The 17,768-nt window shown below is 41.5% G+C and overlaps 1 protein-coding gene across 1 annotated transcript in view; it reads right to left on the bottom strand.

Moving 5' to 3' along the window:
• Window positions 1–17,768, bottom strand: part of LOC134586498 (hatching enzyme 1.2-like) — a 505,730-nt gene that overhangs the window by 197,986 nt on the left and 289,976 nt on the right. The window contains exons 7-10 of the mRNA XM_063442042.1: window positions 5,431–5,512; window positions 5,200–5,327; window positions 4,886–5,001; window positions 4,144–4,369 (exon numbers count right to left, since the gene is read on the bottom strand). Of these exons, the coding sequence (XP_063298112.1) occupies window positions 4,144–4,369; window positions 4,886–5,001; window positions 5,200–5,327; window positions 5,431–5,512 (552 nt within the window). The remainder of the gene's footprint in view (window positions 1–4,143; window positions 4,370–4,885; window positions 5,002–5,199; window positions 5,328–5,430; window positions 5,513–17,768) is intronic.

The raw sequence follows: 17,768 nt of genomic DNA, 5'->3' as shown, positions 1-17,768 counted from the left end.
AACAGAATGGTACAGCCCACAGGTTCCCTCCCCTCTGCTTGGGAGATAATTGAGTTTCCTACTGTATCTACTCAATTATCTCCAAGCTAAAACTTATAAATGTTTATGCCTTTTTATAACTTTCCCATTTAACATAGCACAGGGATAAAACTTATATTTTTATGGACAACATAAATTGTGGAACAACATATCCAAAATTCGTGAGAATCCGTCCAGTGGTTCCAGAGATATTAAAAAGTCCCTTTGGACCGACCGCACGCCTGTATGTATACCCAAAAATAGTTCCACAGGTTCAGGCTATGTGGTCGGTCTATTTCTGTCCTAAAAAACTGTAAAGTCCCAACCGAAGGCGGCGTTCGAATAGTCGAACGCACTTCGACTTTGTCGAAGTGTCGAAGTATAACGCGGTTAAAACTTCTGCGGTGATTGCCAGTCGGGCGGTGATTTACTTCCTAGGAAAAGATGACAAAGTCCCTTCCGAACGGGTGTTCGAACGTTCGAACGGGACTTAGTCCCCAGCCGTGTTGTCGAAGGACAGGGGGAGGTACCGGTCACCGCTGACCGCGTTTGACTGCACTAAAATGGCCGCCGCCACGTGTTCGGCTGTAATGGCGGCTTCGGCACTTCGACGGCTTCGGCACTTCGACGTCTTCGGCACTTCGACTGTATTCGAAGTGCCCGTGAAAAGGTATGTTTTAATCACACATCAAGGGATTCCAGTATTTGGTAGGAATATACTGATAAGGAATGAGTCCAGACCACCGAACAAATGATTTATAAGGTAATTCACTGTATTATTCCACAAAGTTTAGGAGATGATAATGTTCTGTTACACACGCTATAGAGACACCAGATATGATTGGCAACTGTCAAAGTATGCTGGCAGGGTTGTGCAGGGCACACGCTGAAGGAAGGCCTGACAGAGCCGCTTGAAGGACACTGACTGGCTGCTATTAGCTTACACTGGAAACCTTTTTTCTTTGTAAAAGCACGCTAAAGAGACACCAGATATGATTGGCAACTGTCAAAGCACGCTGGCACAGGTCTGCAGAGCACACGCTGAAGTAGGCCTGACACCCAGACGCTTGCAGACAACTAACTGCTCTTCTATTACAGTGAAAAAAAATGATTTATTTTAAATCTAAAGCTTAAGCTATTGTAAAAACAGATATGAGTGGTGGCACTGGACAAGAGGGCACAGTATCCACTGTGAACCTCAAACAGAAGCTCGCAGGCAGGCAACTGCTCTTCTATTACAGTGGAAACAAAATTTTGGTTTTAAAAGCACGCTGTAGAGACACCAGATATGATTGGCAACTGTCAAAGTACGCTGGCAGGGTTGTGCAGGGCACACGCTGAAGGAAGGCCTGACAGAGCCGCTTGAAGGACACTGACTGGCTGCTATTAGCTTACACTGGAAACCTTTTTTCTTTGTAAAAGCACGCTAAAGAGACACCAGATATGATTGGCAACTGTCAAAGCACGCTGGCACAGGTCTGCAGAGCACACGCTGAAGTAGGCCTGACACCCAGACGCTTGCAGACAACTAACTGCTCTTCTATTACAGTGAAAAAAAATTATTTATTTTAAATCTAAAGCTTAAGCTATTGTAAAAACAGATATGAGTGGTGGCACTGGGCAAGAGGGCACAGTATCCACTGTGAACCTCAAACAGAAGCTGGCAGGCAGGCAACTGCTCTTCTATTACAGTGAACAAAAATGATTTCTTTCAAATCTAAAGCTTAAGCTATTGTAAAAACAGATATGAGTGGTGGCACTGGGCAAGTGGGCACAGTATCCAATGTGAACCTCACACAGAAGCTGGCAGGCAGGCAACTGCTCTTCTATTACAGTGAAATTTTTTTATTTATTTTAAATCTAAAGCTTAACCTATTGTAAAAACAGATATGAGTGGTGGAACTGACTGTGCAAATGGGCAAGGCATCCAGCCTGACACAGAAGCTGGAAGGCAGGCAACTGCTCTTCTATTACAGTGAAAAAAAATATGTATTTTAAATCTAAAGCTTAACCTATTGTAAAAACAGATATGAGTGGTGGCACTGACTGTGCAAATGGGCAAGGCATCCAACCTGACACAGAAGCTGGCAGGCAGGCAACTGATCTTCTATTACAGTGAAAAAAAATTATTTCTTTTAAATCTAAAGCTTAACCTATTGTAAAAACAGATATGAGTGGTGGCACTGGGCAAGTGGGCACAGTATCCAATGTGAACCTCACACAGAAGCTGGCAGGCCCCTGCAATTACATTACACAGGAAAAAAAAAAAAAAAAAGCAGCCTGATGTTCTAGCCCTAAAAAGGGCTTTATGGGGTGCTGTCCTTACAGCAAAGATCAGATGAGTCCTTCAGGATTGTAGTGGACACTGAATACCCTAGCCTAGCTATCAATTTTCCTATCTAATCAGCAGCAGCTAAACTTTCCCTCCTCTCACTAAGCATGCATCTTCCGAATGAATCGAAAATGGATGCTGGGAGGGAGGTTGGAGGGTGTGGAAGGGAGGGAGTGCTGCTGATTGGCTGGAATGTGTCTGCTGACCGAGAGGCACAGGGTCAAAGTTTGCCCAATGATGACGAATAGGGGGCGGATCGAACTGCACATGTGTCCGCCCGCCGCGGCGAACGCGAACACGCTAAGTTCGCCAGGAACTGTTCGCCAGCGGACAGTTCGGTACATAACTACAAATAAAGTAATGAAGAGAAAAAACATACATGTCCATAAGTAAAGGGAGCAAAATGCTCACATCCTAAGGGCTGTAGGGCAGGAAAAAGACTGGGGTCCTTAGGAATGGAGCCTCCTTTTAAGCCTTTGTTTTTTTTCCTACCGTATCGGCTGTAAGGGGTGGCGCTAACCCATTTGTATATGCTGCCATGATTAGCCAGGAAATGAGGCTTGCATTTCAGTTCACATTGAAATTTGCCAGTTTGGTCTGTTGCCTTTTAGACCGTGTGGTAGCCCAGGAATTAGAATTACCCCCATGATGCCATATTATTTGCACAAGTATACAACCCAAGGTATTGCAAGTGGGATATGTACAGACTTTATTAGTAGCCACTTAGTCACAAACAATCGCCAAATTTAGCGTTCATATTTTTTTTTTTTTTGCATTTTTCACAAAAAAAACAAATATGAATGCTAACTTTGGCTAAAGTTATGGGAAAGCGGGGAATTAACTGTTAGTTAGGGGTTATTGGTAAAAATAATTTTATACAAATTTTAAAAGCATAAAAAGAGTTTTGAAAAAGTAAAAAAAAAAAAATGCTCATAATTACTGCACCTGGAACAAACTAGTGAAAAAATTATCCCACGCAAGAGTTCAAAATATGCCTTTTGAAATACCCCAGTGTATTCTTTATAAAATGGTGAAAGTTTACAAGAAAAAGGCTGCGTCTCAAATGTGCCCCTTCAAAATCCACATATACCTGGCAAAGGTACATATGGGGGTATTCCTATACTCCGACGGCAGTGCTGAGCAACCTATAAAGTATTATACTCCTATAGCACACATAAGGTTTGCAAAATACTCACTGTGTGGGCCAAAAATGCAGGAAAACAATCTTATTACCACTACACTTGGTACAAAATAGCAAAAAAAATGGTCCTTTGCAATTTTGGATTTTTTTTTCTAATTAATGAGAATTTGTCTATGCATACATGACAAAAAAATGAAAGCCCCTTTCAGCCTCTAAAAAACTGTATATAATATCTGTTGGTGCAATAAATGAGAGAGATGCAAATAAAATGGCAGAAAATGAAAAGAGGCTTGTGTCCTTAGGGGTAAGACAAGCTTTTGAAGCTGTCAGGGGTTAATGTATTTTCATCAGGCCAGTGTTATGTTTTTGTATTAGAAAACAATAAAAAAACATTATCTAACAGCTCCCATAGAAGATAACGTAAACTGATGGTCACTACATAGTATGTTGATTTTAGTAATGTCAGAAGGAAAGTCCCTGTCTCTACCTGTAACAGGAACTCTATGCTCTCCTGGCTGCAGGGAGGAGGCAGGGAGACACATCTGACAGACCCACATCTGACAGACCTAAAGTATATTTACTGCATGATATTGAGGTTATGGTATTGGTGTATTCCTTTAACATATTTTGCATTGATGGAAAGAAAATGTACCTTCTTTATAGATAACTTTAAATTTGCTTTTAGAAGGTTTCTGATTGCTCACTAACTCCATCAACACGTTATTTCCAGAAGACAGTTTAGTGGGGATATTTGTAAACCCACAGGCCTGCTGCAGCATAGGTGATGCATCACGATTTTCACCATCATACATTTTCAAGTAAGATACACTGCACCCAGCAGATTGTGGGATATTGACGTCACTGAATTCCAGATAAACCTGAGTACAGAATATACAGCTCAGTTACATCAATGTGTATGGAACAATGAGCATGAAAATACATTAATATGAAAGATGGTAGAAGTTGCTGTATTCAGACTATTTGAAAATACCAATGAACAAATTAGAATACACATTTGAATTAAAGTGTTCCATTTAAGAGGCTTTCCCTGTATCAATCATTGTCCTGTATCAATTGCTTTTCTCAATGTCATGGCTTTTTTTCTATAGTTACATGAAAAAACAGATATCCTAGAATGTTAATATGTATATCTAAATGTGCTTCCGAGAGGTATTTTCTGGTAAAGCGATTTTTAATAATTCATTATCAGCCCTTTTATACACCAAACATCTTATAATCTTTAATACAACTAGAAAGCAATTTGGCATTCCAATCATAAGGTATCTTTCCCAAATTGCATCCAAATGCCTAAAAATTGGAATGTCCACGTTTAGGAGATCAAAACACTAATTGTGACTGGGAACATTGAATTTATACATTAGTTTTATATTAACCTTACGGTACGATTGAGCCTGAATAAGCCAGACACAGGTGTTATCTGGTCCAAAGATGATATTGTCAGTTGAGAAAGAGCCTGAATCAAACTGTGTCAATTTTGTCCGACATATATCTGAAAAACAGAACATTTTGATTTTGTTTAAAAAAATAGTAGAAATGTCACAATGTCACAATTTTACAAACAAACAATAGCTATTTCCAATTATCTTGGCTTGTGACATTACAATATTTTCAGTATATAACAATTTTGAATGCCTATTAGTTCTCTTGCCAGTTTTAGAAACAGTATACTTAATGAACAAAAACTTACTGCATTTATATGCTGTGTTTAATTTCTTTACATCCAGACTACTCATCCCATTTCTCTGTCCAATAGCTACATTAGGATTAGGTTTTGGGATTATAGTATTTCCACTACCCTTGATGCGGAAAGCATTTCTGTAAAGAAAGAGATGACTTTATGTGGTTGTGTAGATTCAACAGAGAAATTGAATACATTATAACAAAGCTGCTAACATCTCGAATTTAGAGTTCAACCTACCGTGGATAATGCATAACTGAGCCATAATCATACGGTAAACCCAAATTATGTGTCCTTTCCACATTAAAGTTGCCTGTAAAATCTGCACATAAAATATAGGTGTAAGCAATATATACAGTCAGAACACTCATTGCAAGGAACTTACACAACTTAGAGATTGGTTTTGTATCAAACTGCAATTCATTCAAATTTGGGCTGATCTGATGTCTGGTCGAATTTCTGAATTCTAAACTGAAATACAGTTGTGCTCAAATGTTTGCATACCCTGGCAGAAATTGTGACATTTTGGCATTGAAATATGACTAATCATGCAAACAAATATATATATATTTTATTAAAGGATACTGATCATATAGTGTCTTTTATCAACAGATAGATGTCCCTTAACGACGGCGGGGCACGCCATCCTTAGTACTTACCTGATTAATAGCGGGCATCCCAGGCAGTCCCCTAGCGGCTGATCCAGCCCTCCCAGGCCATGTGATCACAATGACGTTGTGATTACATGGACAGAATAGCCGTCCACAGCAGGGTCTGCAGGGGGCCTGACTGAAATTAAATATTAATATCAAAATACATTTAGAATGCAATTATTTATATATATATATTGTGACCGAAAGCAAGGAATTGTGCTGGAAGGAACCTATATACCTCCCCAGATTTTGCAAGGTTCTTACTTTGTGTAATTAGCCCCAGGTAAATGTGTTATGTTATAATGAATGTTGCACTTTAAATATGTGTATATATGGGCCCTGGGGTGGAGTACTTGGAGAGTAGGGTGGGCCAGTGCTCCACTCCACATTTTGGAAGTTGCTTGTAACCTACAGGTGAGAAGTCCAGTTCCAGAGTTTGAATCCTAATCTAACTCACCTGAAAAGGATTGTCAATTACCAGTGCTATTAAGTACTCCCCTGCCAAGGAAGGAGGGAGATTGTGTTTGGTTTCTGTGAGTGGAAACAGAGAGCTGAAAACCCTGAAGCAGTAAGGTTGTTTATGCTTATGTTTATGTTGGGAAATGGACAAGCCATCCAACCCAGTTAGCTGATTATTTTGTTTAGTTAGTGCTCAGAAGAGCAAGGCTTTTGTTTGATATATTTTTGTTACCTTTATATCTTAGTGTGCATTTATTTTGGAACCTCAATAAAAGAGCAAGTCAATTTTCCTCATCCAGCGTGTGGTGTCTCTAAAGCCTGAAAAGACTGTGTGTAACATCTCAATCCCAGGACAAGGTACCAAAGGAAAGGAGTACTTTTGTCACATATGGTGGAGAATGCGGGCAGCACACGGCAAAGTCTGTAAGCAGGGAGAAAGAGACTGCTGAGAAAATGGAGGATGTCATGAAAGCTTTGCTCCAGGCCACTGCTGTACAGCAAGAGACAAACAGGAGGACTGCAGAGACTAATGCAATACAGCAAAAGAGCATTTCAATACTGCAGCAGCTTGTACTGGCTCAAAAGGAAAATACAGATGCTTTATTCAAGCAAGTTGAAGCAACACAGGCAGCAGCTCATCAAGTGCTCAGAGAGGAGCAGCAGCATGCCACATGTGTCATACAGCAGGAGATCCAGAGTCTATCACAAAGGCTGGCCAGGGATGCCACAGACTCACCACAATGTCCAAAGGTGATCAGAGTGAGTCACTACTTGCAAAAGATGGTATCCACAGATGATGTAGAAGCCTACCTGATGGCATTTGAGCGAACCGCTGAGCGAGAAGGTTGGCCTGAAGTGGAATGGGCAAGTCTGCTAGCACCATTTCGTACTGGTGAATCCCAGAAAGCATACTATGATCTGGAACCAGCGGAAGCCAGTGACTACAAGAAGCTAAAAGCAGAAATACTGGCACGCCTGGGGGTGACAACAGCCGTCCGTGCCCAGAGATTTCATTCATGGACTTACAGCCTGGATAAAGCGATTTGTTCACAGATGTTTGACTTGATACACCTTGCCAGAAAATGGTTGCAACCAGAGATCAACTCACCCAGCCGCATTGTGGAGCAACTGGTGATGGAAAGATTCCTAAGAGGCTTACCTATTGGGCTTCGTCGGTGGGTCAGCCAGAGCAATCCCCAAACAGCAGACCAATTGGTTGAATTGGTTGAATGGTATATAGCAGTTGGAGAACTGCTTCAACCTCCTGGCCAAGAGAGACCCAAGAATCCGAAAACCTACAACCCCAGCAAATCTGGTAAGACTGTTCCAGGGAAAAGGGGGTCTTTTGATGAGAGAACAGGGTCTTATTACTGAAGAGACATTGTTAAAAGAGAAAAAGACTTTGGGAGGTGGGAAGAGCCTACAAATGAATCAAAAAGTACTAATTATGGTATAAAATGCTTTAAATGCAGAAACTTTGGACATATTGCAAAAGACTGCCCTGAAAATGTTGAACCAATGGAGTGTAATTTTGGTAATAATTGGGAAGGAATTGCACTTTATTCACAGGTTGTATGTTCTGTGGAAACAAATGGTTATTTGAATAGTCACCCTGGGTGTACCATGAATGTGGAGGGAAAAAATATACAGGCATTGCTAGATTCAGGGAGTATGGTTACCCTTCTAGACCAATCCTTATTACAGGATACTCATATTATTAACTCTGGAAAAGTTGATATTGCTTGTGTGCACGGGGATATACATAGCTACCCTACTGCAGATATACTTGTTAAAACCCAGTGTGGTACTGTAAACTGCAGAGTGGGGCTGGTACCAAAACTGGCACATGAGATGATTATTGGAAGGGATTTTCCCCATTTTATAGACCTATGGGCATGTTTTGAAAACCCATCAGGTGAACAGAATGATGAATTTCCTTTTGCAGATACTCTGGCAGATGAGAGCGATCATGATGATGAGCCTAACAGTATGCAGCACTCCCCTATAAAAACATTAGTTGGTGAAAACCCAGAACAAACTAATGCGGGACCTTCTAGAAGCTCTGAACCAGATATAGAGTTAATTGATTTAGAGGTTAGGCCTGGTAACTTCAGAAGTGCACAGTGGTCTTACCCAACATTATTGGTAGCCAGGAATAATATTTCTATAAGGAATGGATCCCCTGTCAATCCAGGGAATTCTCTTACTTACCCTTATTTTGAAGTGGATAATGATCTGTTGTACAGAGTTGAGAAAAAAGAGTCAGTTATTACAAAGCAGCTGTTAGTACCACAAGCCTATTGGCGCACTGTGTTAAACTTTGCACATAGCCATGTTTTGGGGGGTCACCTAGGGGTTGACAAAACAAGAGAGCGTGTTTTGAGGAGATTTTACTGGCCTGGAGTAATCGCAGCTATCAAAAACTACTGTTCATCATGCCCTGAATGTCAGGTCACTGCGCCCTTTACGGCTTACCGTAGCCCTTTAGTACCCTTGCCTGTTATTGAAGTGCCTTTTGAACGTATTGCTATGGATTTTGTGGGTCCTCTGGTAAAATCCAGTAAGGGGCATCAGTATATATTAGTAGTACTAGACTATGCTACCCGTTACCCTGAGGCAATACCTATGCGCACAACCTCAGCAAAGTCCATTGCTAAAGAGTTAATGATGATGTTTAGCTGGGTTGGGATTCCCAAGGAGATCCTATCAGATCAGGGTACTCCATTCATGTCCAAGGTTACAAAGAAACTCTGCAAGCTCCTTCACATTAGACACCTCAAAACCTCTGTTTATCACCCACAAACCGATGGTTTGGTTGAGCGATTTAATAAAACGTTAAAGGCTATGCTGCGCAAAGTAACTGATAAAGATGGGAAAAACTGGGACTTTTTATTGCCCTATTTAATGTTTGCCATTAGAGAAGTACCCCAAGATTCCACGGGTTTCTCACCTTTTGAATTATTATATGACAGACACCCCAGGGGATTACTTGACATAGCAAAGGAAACTTGGGAACAAGAAGCAAACCCACATCACAGTGTAATAGAACACATAACTCAGATGCAGGAACGTATTGAAGCCATTATGCCAATAGTCAGAGAACACATGCAAAAGGCTCAACAACATCAGCAGAATAGCTATAATAAGAATGCTAGAATTCAAGTATTTCAACCAGGAGACAGAGTATTAGTCCTGGTTCCAACAGTAGAGAACAAATTCTTGGCATGGGCCATATGAGATTATTGAAAGAGTAGGAGAGGTAAATTATAAAATAAGGCAACCAGGTAGAAGAAAGGAAGTGAAAATATACCATGTCAATTTGCTAAAACCATAGAAAGAAAGGGAAGTTCTGGTTACTACAGAGGTTTCAACCTTCCCTGATAAGTATAATATTGACCCCGAAGTAAATATCTCAGAGACCCTGTCAATACACCAGACAAGGGAAGTTAAGGAGTTTATTAGATTAAATAAAGAGGTATTCTCCCCAGTCCCAGGAAGGACTAGCGTGATTAAACATGACATTTTAACAGAACCAGGAATAAGGGTCAATCTCAAACCATACAGAATACCCGAGGCTCGTAGAGAAGCTATCAGAGCAGAGGTTAAGAAAATGTTAGATCTTGGAGTCATTGAGGAGTCACAAAGTGACTGGAGCAGTCCAATTGTGCTGGTTTAGTAATGATTATCGCAAACTGAATGCTATTTCTAAGTTTGATACATACCCCATGCCTAGAGTTGATGAGCTAGTAGAACGACTTGGGAGAGCTCGGTACCTCACTACACTAGATTTAACCAAAGGTTATTGGCAAGTACCACTCACAGAGCGAGCAAAAGAAAAGACAGCATTTCCTACTCCTGATGGCCTATTTCAGTACAGAGTTTTGCCTTTCGGCTTGCATGGTGCCCCTGCCACATTCCAAAGAATGATGGACAGAATACTAAAGCCGCATGTGCGCTATGCAGCTGCATACTTGGATGATGTTGTAGTACACAGTGAGGATTGGGAATCTCACCTTCCAAAAGTACAGGCTGTCCTTAACTCAATACAAAATGCTGTCTTAACTGCTAACCCTAATAAGTGTACGATTGGCCTAGAGGAAGCAAAATATTTGGGCTACTCTATTGGTAGGGGACTAGTGAAACCCCAAGTTGCTAAAATTGAAGCCATACGAAATTGGCCGAGACCACTGACTAAGAAACAGGTGAGAACATTTCTTGGCCTCATTGGCTATTACAGGAGATTTATATCCAATTTTGCTACAATTGGAAGCCCATTAACTGACCTTACTAAAGCTAATGCTCCAGTAGTGGTAAAATGGTCCCCAGAGACGGAACAAGCATTCAGAAAGCTTAAAGAAGCCATTTGTGCCCAACCAGTGTTGGTAACACCTGATTTTTCTAAAGAATTTATTTTACAGACAGATGCATCTGATGTAGGACTAGGTGCTGTTCTCTCTCAAGAAATTCAGGGTGAGGAGCACCCCATATTATATTTAAGCAGGAAGCTTAATCCCCAAGAAAGAAACTATTCCATTGTTGAGAAGGAGTGTCTGGCTATAAAGTGGGCAGTAGACACACTTAAATACTATCTCTTGGGGCGAAAATTCAGACTAGTGACAGACCATGCACCCCTCCTTACTTGGATGAGCCAAAACAGGGAGAAAAATAGTAGAGTAACCAGCTGGTTCCTTAGCTTGCAACCCTATAATTTCTCCATAGAGCATAGGGCTGGGAGTAAACAGAGAAATGCAGATGGTCTTTCGCGGATGCACTCGCTAATGTCCATGGTCGCTCGACCCAATAGGTCTGAGCTGGGGGGGGAGGATGTGTGACCGAAAGCAAGGAATTGTGCTGGAAGGAACCAATATACCTCCCCAGATTTTGCAAGGTTCTTTACTTGTGTAATTAGCCCCAGGGAAATGTGTTATGTTATAATGAATGTTGCACTTTAAATATGTGTATATTTGGGCCCTGGGGTGGAGCACCTGGAGAGTAGGGTGGGCCAGTGCTCCACTCCACATTTTGGAAGTTGCTTGTAGCCTACAGGTGAGAAGTCCAGTTCCAGAGTTTGAATCCTAATCTAACTCACCTGAAAAGGATTGTCAATTACCAGTGCTATTAAGTACTCCCCTGCCAAGGAAGGAAGGAGATTGTGTTTGGTTTCTGTGAGTGGAAACAGAGAGCTGAAAACCCTGAAGCAGTAAGGTTGTTTATGCTTATGTTTATGTTGGGAAATGGACAAGCCATCCAACCCAGTTAGCTGATTATTTTGTTTAGTTAGTGCTCAGAAGAGCAAGGCTTTTGTTTGATATATTTTTGTTACCTTTATACCTTACTGTGCATTTATTTTGGAACCTCAATAAAAGAGCAAGTCAATTTACCTCATCCAGCGTGTGAAGTGTCTCTAAAGCCTGAAAAGACTGTGTGTAACATCTCAATCCCAGGACAAGGTACCAAGGGAAAGGAGTACTTTTGTCACTATATATATATATATATATATATATATATATATATAAAAATATAAATATATATACATAACAAAAGCATGGACTGCACTCACGGTCTTCCGATGCAAAAAATTCTTTATTTCATCTAATAAGCAAATCAAGGTTTCGGTCCGCACAGGGACCTTCCTCAGGTACGGCACATTTAGAGGAACATATGATATAATGAAAGTTTAATAAGAACAAAGTCGGTTGAGGTGTGCTGAAACCAACGTGAGGTTAGACCTGTAAAAAGAGGGCCCACCTAGATAATGTGAAATAATAAAGGGTGCGATGGTAAGCAGGGGCTTACTGGGTTTAAATAGGACTAATAGTCCCTCCCACAATTACAGGCCAAGCCTTCCATTTGTGTACGGCACATTTAGAGGAACGTATAGTTCGGAGATGTTCCTAAATAGGTTACTATGTCTTTAATTGCTTACTACTTGTGTGTTTGCATAGAAACACTATATATAGATAGATCTCTCTATATAGTGTTTCTATGCAAACATGCAAACACACAGTTTGGCTGAGGAGGGGGGCGGGTATAGAAAGCGATCTGAGCTGTCAGTCAGACAGCTCAGCTCGCGAATGCGCATTCCGCGCACATGCGCGGTTGAGCGCTGAGTTTCTTCATAGGATGGCATTCAATGCTGCTCTATGAAGAATGCGATTGGTGCAACGCGAAACCGTGCATGTGCACCACATCGCGATGACACTCCTCAAGGAGAAGCGTCCTATTGGGTCCTGCGATTTCGTCATTTTTACTAAAAAAGGGGGCGTGGCCTAGCGGGGAGCTAGGCGCTGGAACGGATTTTTTTATGGCAAGTTCATATAAAAGCAAGAAAGAAGGCTGGAGGACCTGTCTTTCTTGCTTTTATATGTTGACTATAGTGTCCTTTTAACATGTAGTGTTGTATGCCTGTTAAGTAAAGTTTGATTGTATTTGCAAGTTCATTCCTTCAGTGAGCAAGCCTGATCATCTACAAAGCCTGATTCCCCAACTTTACGCCTGATCGTCTGCAAAGCCTGATTCCCCAACTTTGCAAGCCCATTCCTTCAGTGAGCAAGCCTGATTGTCTGCAAAGGTAGCCTTCTGGAAGACCACACTAAGACTCTATCCTGCGCACCTTCATTTATTTTTAACTTAACCACCCTGTACATTAATTTTATTTTTATTTAATATATCCTGTGTACATTGTATATATTTTTTTGTATTTATATCTTGTCTGTTATGCTAAAGTGTAGTTTTGCTAGCCCTGTATGCAATTGTTTTATTCACCTATATGCATTACTCTATTTCCCCTCTGATTTGTGACAGACCTCGGACCCTCCCTTTTCTTATTGATATGTTTGTTTTTATTTGAATATCCATCTCTTCATCTCTGTACCTAGATACATTTTCCCCTCCCTTACCTTTATTACAAGTTCTCTGACCCTCACATCTCTTTATTCAACAGCCTGATTCCGCAGCTTTGCAAGCCCATTCCTTCAGTGAGCAAGCCTGATGCCCACCCCACCCCATGATCATTATTACATTTATATATTGTCTGTCACACCTACATTTAAGTTAGGTTAAAAATATATATATATATATATTAGTACACTCCTGCACTTTCTTAACCCATAAAACACATTTTTCCTACCTTCACCTGCTCTTGATATACCAATTATCTCCAATTTTTATTTTTCACAGTTTAGCAATGATCTGTTTTCTACTCCTCTTTATTTCCTCAGTAGAAAAATCTCTCATTACACCCACTTCACTCATCCCCCCATCCACATTAACATATGCCCTTCTCTGCTACACTCCCCCCTTCTCTCATCTCATGCCTTACATTCATTTTTTTTACTCTCTGACTACAACCCACAATCAATCTCATCCTAGACCCCATGCATACAAAACCCATTCACACCTCCTGTAACTTTCTCTCCTCCTACTTCTAGCAGCTGGTGATGTCTCTCCCAATCCAGGGCCCTTCACCTTCTCTACACACACTAAGACAACCAGAAACCCCACAAACCTCATCACAATACCCTGCCCTTTACCCTCACTTACTAAAATTCATTGTGCACTCTGGAATGCCTGCTGCATCTGCAGTAATTTAAAATCAACAACCATACACGACTTTTTCGTCTCAAACTCACTCACACTGCTTGCACTTACAGAGACCTGGCTGTCCCCCTCTGATAGCGCTACTCCTGCCTCTTTATGTTTTGGTGGGCTATAATTCTCTCACACTCCCAGACTCAACTGTAAAGGAGGCGGCGTAGGCATCCTTCTCTCCCCTCAATGTACCTTTCAACCAATCATAACTCCTCCTGCCCTATCCTTTTCTTCTTTTGAAGTTCACACTGTCCGCTATCATCTACCGTCCCCCCCCCCCCCCCCCCGGTTATCCTAGACTATTCATTGAGCACTTTTCTTCCTGGCTTCTCCACTTCCTCTCATCTAGCACTCCTTCCCTTATACTTGGGTATTTCAATATCCCAATCAATAACCCCAATTGCTCTGATGCCTCTCGTTTGCTCTCTGTAACCTCCTCCTTTTGCCTTACACAATGGTCCAATTTAGCAACCCATACAGCAGGAAACACTCTTGATCTTGCCTTTGATAAGGGAATCTTTTAAGCAAACAAAGAAGTTTGAATGACTATCTGTTCCTGTCCAAATTAGAGATGTTTAAATTGCGTATACGCAGAAGTAAATTCACACTGACACAGGGTTCAGATTAGATGAAAGAACTTCAGGAAATTTATTGGCTTCTCTTAAAAAGCGGGCTTGCAAGCCCTTTTAAAGGCGAAATTACATCATTGTAAAAATCAAGATATAAGCAAGAAAACATTGTCAATTGGCTAAATTATAAAGTGGTTAGTTAAATGCCCTCCCTGTTGGGTGTTACATCTTATGTCATAATTTACGTCATGACGAGCTCCTCCAGGTTTCAGCGCCATCTTGCTGGGCACGGGGGAGCTTACAGCTTACTCGATGGGAGGGGGGCTTGGCAGCTATCCATAATGAGTAGTTGATACCTTAGTCGTTTCAAGGTTAGCATCTCAAGGCCTCTTTAGCAATTATACACTCTATCAAGACTATCTGCTACAGAGTTTCATTTAACCAGAAGATTCTAGCATTTTCTGCTGACATGCTGTTTCTACGAACAAAGGAACCTTGTAAAGCTTAAACTATGAGGCCTGAGAGCTGAATATGAGAATATAGTATTAAAGGGGCCCAGTAAGGATTATATAGTTTATAAGGGGCCTAATAATGGTTATAGGTTATAAGGGGTTTAATAATTCTACAACACCTTCACCAACCTCTGTACTGCCTCTAATCTCTCCATTATTCATTTTCCTCTATCTGACCACCATCTGCTGACTTTTGACATTGGCATACCTAAGACCCAATTGACACCACCGTCTGAACATCACTCTCACAGAAACCTCCAATGTCTTGACTTAGAGCATTTCTCCACTAATCTCCAAACTCTTCTTTTACCTATCTCAAACCTCACCTGTCCTAGTTCTGCAACCTCCTTCTACAATTCCACCCTCTCCTCTCAACTAGACATCATGGCACCTTGTACATTTAAGGCCCCCCCAACAATGACCCTGGCACACCAAGCTCACTCGATACCTCAGAAAATGCTCCAGAACTGCTGAACGATGTTGGAGAAACTCTCACTGTGCACTGACTTTCTCCACTATAAATTTATGCTGAGCTCATACAGCTTGGCTCTTTCCTCTGCAAAAGTTAATTACTTAAATACCCTCATAACCACACGACTATTTCACACATTTAACTCTCTTCTTCGCCCTGCTGTTCCTCCTCCACCTACTAACTTGAGCTTCTCAGACTTTGCAACTCACTTCACTGACAAGATCTCTACAATCAGAGAAGAGATCTCTCATCTTTCTTATTCCCCTTACAATACTTCCCCTAACTTCACTCCCTCTGCTGTTCTATGTTCATTCGCACCCGCTACATTGGAAGAGGTTTCTGCTCTGCTCCAGTCCTCCCGCCCCACCACCTGCTCACTAGATCCTATTCCCTCGCATCTCGTCCGTACTCTGTCTTCTTCTCTTTCTCCACCTCACTAAAATTCTCAATCTCTGTCTCTCCTCTGGTATATTTCCATCGCCCTTCAAACATGCAACTGTAACTCCAATTCTAAAGAAGCAAAATCTTGACCCTAACTCCCCATCCAACTATCGTGCTATCTCGCTACTGCCTTTTGGATCCAAGATCCTTGAAAGAATTGTGTATGCGAGATTGTGACGAGACCAATCTCGCCACTGTGCATTGGAGGAGTCTGGTTGCCCACCTGCTGCCTTTAGACTTTGGCCCCATGTTGAAATGCTTGATTTTCCGCTGCAAAGACACGAAAGCCGGGTCATTTGGAGCTTGCCCTGTTTGGGCAGTAATACCCCAGATAGCAATGCATGGAGCCCATTTGTATAATGAAAGACTATGGGAAAGACTTTGGCTCCATGGCAATTGAACTGTATGTGTGTGGTCTGAGCGCCATTCAGTAATAATGTGGGCTCAGACCTAAGCTATCTGGGGATATGTTGCATGCCTGTATTTTATGTAATAAATGTAACCTTGTGTATTTTATTGTATTTTACTGTCTTTTTACTGCCACGTGCTTAATGGAGTTTTGGCTCTGTCCTTGGAGATAATTGGATTACTTCCCAATTATCTCCAGGATAGAAGACTCTGTGGAACTGGTTTTGGGCAGAAAAGCCATGCTTCATTTGGTCACAAAGGACGTCGATCTATCTTTTGCACCACTGGACCAATTTGAATGATTTTGACGTATGTTTGTATTTGGAGTATGCAGATTCTGAAAATGCGAAGCATACTTTTAAAGTTATGAATAATGTAGAAAAAAATTTCTCTCCCTGTAATAATTACATTACCCATTGTGTAAGGTAATTGTATCACAGGCAGAGGGAAGAATTTTGTGTGGGAGTGTCTGAGTGTACTGTACGTGTTTATTGGTTGTTTTCCAAAACCCTGTGGGTGGTACTAATGTGTATATAAGAACAATAAACCCAAAGCTCTGTCTGTTCACTGCTTGACCGTCAACACGGAGCCTTGTCTCGTTCTTGGGGGGATTTATTGTATGCTGTTCCAGTTTGACTGCTAGGAGTGTAAACCTATTCGTATGGTTTTTCCTATTCGGCTGTTTACAGCATTCATATAGTTCCGATTCAGCCATTTACGGCATTCATATGCTTCTCTGGTTCGCTGTATTGGTGTCTACAGTAGCTGTGCCTGTGTCTCTGGAAGGGAAAGATCTACTAAATGGCTGTTAACCCTGTGACAGATTCATCTGTATAGACCGAGATTGCTGGTTCGTCTGTTTGCCCCTTTTTCATTTATTTGCCTGTCCGTATGCCCCTGTTCGTTTGTTCCAGGAAATACCGATTGAAACTACCGAATGGACGGCCACCCAGGAGAGAAGTGTGCTGCTGGTTAACCTCTTGGCCCCAATTAGAACATTGTGGTTAACCGCAGGCACCTCTCCATTCTATCCGTATGCAGGGTGGTCGTCGTTCGTATGCCGACCTCGAGGCGGTGGCCATTTTAAACACAAGACCAGCGGTGTTCAGCGAGGATTCTATGGAACTATAAACGGACACTTTATCTGCCGAACACCGCTGAAACTACCGATCGTTCTTCGTTTTCGTTGAGGCATACGAACACCGATCCGTTCGGGAGTTTGGAATGTACGCATGGACTTAGCCCAGATAACCATCCCATGGAGTCAATCATATACCGAAAGACATATGAAAGACTTTGACTCCATGGCGATTGAACTATGCACATGGGATCTGAGCGCTATTCTGTAGAAATATGCACTCAGATCCAGGCTATCTGGGGATACATTACACGAAGCACATGCATTCGGTATTTGTATACTTATATATTTTTATGTGTTTTTACAGTTGTATTTAAAATGGCGATTTGCCTCTAT

This window comes from Pelobates fuscus, chromosome 2, assembly GCF_036172605.1.
Source record: "Pelobates fuscus isolate aPelFus1 chromosome 2, aPelFus1.pri, whole genome shotgun sequence".
Taxonomy (NCBI): Eukaryota; Metazoa; Chordata; class Amphibia; order Anura; family Pelobatidae; genus Pelobates; species Pelobates fuscus.
Note: the sequence above shows the minus strand (reverse complement) of the source record. Positions and strands in the feature narration are given on the sequence as shown.